Source organism: Phallusia mammillata, chromosome 1 (genome assembly GCF_965637545.1).
Source record: "Phallusia mammillata chromosome 1, kaPhaMamm4.hap1.1, whole genome shotgun sequence".
NCBI lineage: Eukaryota > Metazoa > Chordata > Ascidiacea > Phlebobranchia > Ascidiidae > Phallusia > Phallusia mammillata.
Genome location: NC_137252.1, coordinates 5,792,008 through 5,796,836, shown reverse-complemented (window position 1 = coordinate 5,796,836; position 4,829 = coordinate 5,792,008). Strand labels below are relative to the sequence as shown.

Here is a 4,829-nt window from a genome sequence, read left to right as displayed (position 1 = left end):
GTACCAGCACAAAGTAACCATTACTGCTGTAATTATTATTTTTGTGACGTAACTATTACTTTTGCGACGTAATGCGTCGACTGAGTATTTGTGGTGTGAACATATCAACAAATCCTAAAGAATAACTTTCACAATAAAGTCATCTATGTAGGGCAACATTCCCTAAAAACGCATTACAAAACAAGTATTTTAAATAATTTTCTGAATCCTTCGCGATCGAATTGATATCAGTCCGAGATCGACCAGTCGATCGCGATCGACGGGTTGGGCACCCATGAGTCTTGGCTGTTTCAGGTTTTAACAAACAGAACAACGCAGCGTTGTTACGTCATATAGCACGCAATCAATCCCTTTTGTCAGTTATTTAATTTAATTTTCTTGCTTTATAAACAGAACTTATTCATTTTCATTACATTTTGAATATAGTTTTTTTGTTAGATTTAATAATTTGCCTAGAAACCATTTCTGTGGTGCCCCTACTTTACTTGATGCCCTAAGCACGTGCTTATATTGCTTATAGGTTAATCCAGCACTGAACCCACATATTTGGTAATCGCCAATAAACTTTTTGTGTATCACCGTACAGCAGTCAAGTGTTAATTGGAAAATTTTCACTGCAGTTGTAGGTTTAAATTTCATCGCTGGCTTACACATTGCACTCCGAAGCTTCCTAACACCGTGGGTATCACAATTCCATCAAGCTTGGTGTTTCTTCAAACAGAAAACAAAATATATCAGCCCATTAAATGTTAAACTCACAAGCTTTTATTTTTGATCGCAGGCGTGCCAGTTTTTCCTGATTTTTTCATCATGGTCAAAAAGAATGTTCCAAACTTTGACGCGGCATCGTCGCGAACAACCCAGGGCTGTTACGCTTTACCAGACCCTTCAATCGTTCTGGGCCCGGCCGCCATTGCCGATCAGAAACAGAATGACATCGTTTCCTGCTTGGGAAGAAATACCTCAAGCCCGTTCCTGGTGTTAAGTAAGTAGAGGATGATATAGTTTATAAGTTTTAACTGACTTTGTTCTCTGGCGCCCAACAAAACTAATGAAGGTTATTGATAAGTGTTAAAAACATGTCAAAAATCAGAGTTATCAAGTGAGATTGAAATAAACTTTATACATAAGTATACCCCTGCTGTCAGTTTTCCTTATAAAACTGGAAGTTGTGAGTATTTTTTGGTCAATACTTGAAGGCAAAAACCTGTCAAACATTTTAACAATTGTAAAAACCTGGTGGATTACTTTTGTAAACTTTAATAAAACTACGAAAAACGTTTGTGTGTTAGACGTAACCTAAAAACTTTTTCGTACTTTCAGAAAAAGTCTTTGTTCATTTTAGAAGTATCTTTATTATTTCTTGGGCCTTTACAACCTGTTTTCAGTTATTTTCAAAACATTTCAGACGTGACTACAAAGAACATAACGCATCCAGGTGACAAAAACTCGTACATTGATGGCTACACTAACAAACCTCCCACTTACACCAACTGGATTACTGGTCCTCTCAACAACACTAATGGATTCACATGTGCAGCTGTACGAGATGTGGACGGACTCTGGACCAACAGAGATTGCACAAACATAGATGTTGCATGTAACTATTCAGGTGTGTGAAAAACAACTGAAACACTATACGTTTAGAGTCAGCAGATTGTTATAGGTTGACACTGGTTACGAGTATTCACAAAACCATCGATTTTCGTTTGTCTGAGTGAAACATGGACTGAAAAAAATGCTATTTCAGTTGTGAATCAGTTTAAATGCACACACGAAATAGTTGTTGATTTGCCACAGAAAAGCGGATAAAGAAAAAACGGCATGTTATACGCGTTTTAGGTATTTTACGGTTGGTGAAAACACGTCAATATGACTAACCGTAAGCAATATAACAACAATGTGGAAGCTAGCTGCAGGCTCTCTTGTCAGTGCGGCTGGCGACAACACTTTGGTTGTATAGGCCCGTGTTACCAAGCTACGACACTTCAGTTTGTTGAAAGTGACTGAATGAAAAGTGACTCATATCAAAACAGTCTCCACAAACTGCAGCAAACTTGACATTGTATTTTTGTGATGTGCATGCAGTTGAGTTTTATTTGAATCTATCTTGTAGTGATGCTCTCTCCGGTGGTTGCGTTGATGCAAGACGCAGTGCTCGGTACTTCAGGTGATCCAAATCTTCTCATCGGAATCGAGGAACAGCTTCGCACAGTGGCAATAAACGATCCCGACTTCGTGAATCCAGGAGAGATTCTTTCCCTCGGAACCGTGCAGCTTTCCATCAACGCTACGAAAGTCAACCGCAAAGATAAATTACTGGAAGCGAGTCTCAACCTCACTAGCGCCTTTGTCAACTACCGATTGTCCTTGGAACCGATTAAGAAAAGTGAAGACGTGCTAACCCCGGTCATGGCTTTCCCCCGCAACGTCACTGATTCTATAGAAAGCGGCCCATTAAGCGCGAACGAAGAAAGGCTCGTATCGCCAGGATCGGTCTCCTTCTTAACAGTCTCAGGATATTTCGATAAAAACAAGACTTTACCGGGGTTTGTCGACATCCGAACGAAGCGCCCTGAATCGGCTGGGGCTTGCGAAGATCTCATCTTTGCCACAAACAACATCTCCGGCAAAAGCTCGCTCAAGCTTCGTCCGGTCTGCGCCTTTATCAACCAAACCACCAAGATGTATAGCACTTCCGGCTGCGTGACGTCATATGACATCGAGACAAATGACGTCAATTGTACGTGCAACCACCTGACCATGTTTGCGGTTCTTTTGGCGGTTAGGAACGTGGTTATTCCAGCGGGAGTTACGGTGAGTGTGATTTCTATGTACTACTTTATGATCTCTATTGTTCTACTTCTACTTTCAGTAAGGAATATGCCACTGATTCTGTTTTGCAGACGAGATTAAAACAACATATTTTATTAATTTTTTTGTTTCAGATGGTGTCTTACGCCACGGAGTCGTCATCTATAGCTTTCCTTGGCATTACCATTGCTATTCTACTGTGGTTCAAGGACTCTATTAAGGGCGACCGTACTCCTGTTCAGATCAATCTGGCTGTTGCACTTCTAATTTTTCACGCGGTCAACTTGTCGCACGACTTCGCCATTAGGCACGATGAGTTCTGTATAGCTCACTGTGCAATCAACCACTACTTCTTGCTTGCCACAGGTTAGTCTGAAGTTTCGAAGCCTTGCGTGATGTTAAGCCCAGTTCTGAACATTTTCTTGCCCGTCTTGAATTACTTAATGTAGACTATAAAGTTGTATATAACCAGTTATTTTATGTTTATGAAGGATGTTGGCTGTGTGTCGAGGGAGTTCGCATCTTCATGGCAACCTCTGATCCGGTAGGTTTCAAGGTGCAGAACGAACAGAAGAGATACAGAGTCTTCCTCGTTGTAGGATGGGCAATCCCTCTCGTCATTGTGGGGTCATCACTCGCTGTGGGGATTCCCCTGGGACTACACATGGAGCCCCAACCCTTTTTCACCCAGTGCCAGCAATATCGCAACGAAACGGTTTTCATCCCCAAGTATGAGAGATGCTGGTTGGCTCCCGGTACTCCGATCTTCTACTCCACGGTCGTCGCTCCTCTTGCTGTCATCCTTCTCATCAATCTCATCATCGTGGTGAAGACATCAGTGGTGATGCTCAACTCGAAGAGGATGCAGAATCGGAATCAGGGACACAGCATGAAGGACATCTCGAGAGCTGGAAAGTCCCTCTTCTTTCTCTTTGTGATGTTGGGAGGAACTTGGGCAATCGCTTTCTTCACAGGTAAGACCATGTGCAGTTTATGTTCATATCTTTTTCAGTCCATCAGGAATCGAGTTAATAATAGGCATGGATTTTCAAATGGCGTTAAACTTTTGTACGGAATCAATTAGCGACGCTTTAGCGTTGCCGGGTTGCCACATTTGTTTCCTGTGATAAAACGTTTCTTTTTGTTTGTGAACTACATGATATTTTAGGTCTGCATTACCATTAATGAACAAAAGATGGAACAGCTAGTGCGTTTTAGGGTAAACCAATTGCACTTTACTGACTGTTTGTAATTCCACAAAAAAACACACCAGCCAACACTGCGAACAAATACAATAAAAAATTAAACTGTTTTCGCAGGAATTGGGAATGAAGTCACCTCTCATGTCTTCCTGTACATCAATGCGATTGTGAACGGGGCTCAAGGCGTCATCGTCTTCCTGCTGTATTGCGTCATGAATGACATCATACGAGAGAAGCTCCTTCTATCGTTAAACATAAAGAAAAAGAAGAAGAATTCCTCGAAGGGAAAAAGCACCGAGTCCAAACCAATCAAAAGCTTCACACGACCGAAAATGACGAGTGAGGCCAAGGCTAAAGCGAAGGTGCAGGCCAATGTGAAAGCCGCCAACCGCAAAACCTGTTTGATCAGGGAAAACCCGACTTCTGGCATAACACAAACGACAAATAACGAGCAGTGACGTCAATTTAGTCACGTGCTTTTATAAAAGGATTTATTATTTGTAAATAAAGTCACCGGGGATGAACTCAGCAAATTTTAGTTCAGACATTAGAAATTAAACCAATCATCTTTCAAACAACACAAATAACAGTTGAGTATACTTTTCCCATGTTTTTTCGGCATTCAATTTTGTCTAAGAATTAGTTAAATTTGTATACATTCTTTTGAATCGATATCATTCGACGAGTAGTCTTTATTGCCTTTCTCATTTTGTCATGTGTTTTTTATTCTGAAGTTTTTTTTTTGCTGTTTAACATGTCGGTTATACGCCTTTAATGGGATTGGTGTACGATGATTTTAATTTTCGTGTCTAA

At 40.9% G+C, this 4,829-nt stretch overlaps 1 protein-coding gene across 1 annotated transcript; it reads left to right on the top strand.

Moving 5' to 3' along the window:
* The first annotated feature begins 788 nt into the window (after nucleotides 1–788).
* On the top strand, nucleotides 789–4,498 carry LOC145204652 (adhesion G-protein coupled receptor G6-like). The gene is made up of 6 exons (XM_080077244.1): nucleotides 789–985; nucleotides 1,409–1,612; nucleotides 2,117–2,817; nucleotides 2,949–3,180; nucleotides 3,306–3,788; nucleotides 4,134–4,498. The coding sequence occupies exons 1-6, from the start codon at nucleotides 811–813 to the stop codon at nucleotides 4,472–4,474; spliced, it is 2,136 nt and encodes a 711-aa protein (XP_079933370.1). The 5' UTR covers nucleotides 789–810; the 3' UTR covers nucleotides 4,475–4,498.
* Nucleotides 4,499–4,829: the final 331 nt, after the last annotated feature.

Excerpts from the sequence above, each read along its gene's own strand:
- LOC145204652 (XM_080077244.1), top strand. The coding sequence starts at position 811 with ATGGTCAAAAAGAATGTTCCAAACTTTGACGCGGCATCGTCGCGAACA. Across the intron at positions 986-1,408 it reads AAGCCCGTTCCTGGTGTTAA|ACGTGACTACAAAGAACATA; the intron begins GTAAGTAGAGGA and ends AAAACATTTCAG. Across the intron at positions 3,789-4,133 it reads GGCAATCGCTTTCTTCACAG|GAATTGGGAATGAAGTCACC; the intron begins GTAAGACCATGT and ends CTGTTTTCGCAG.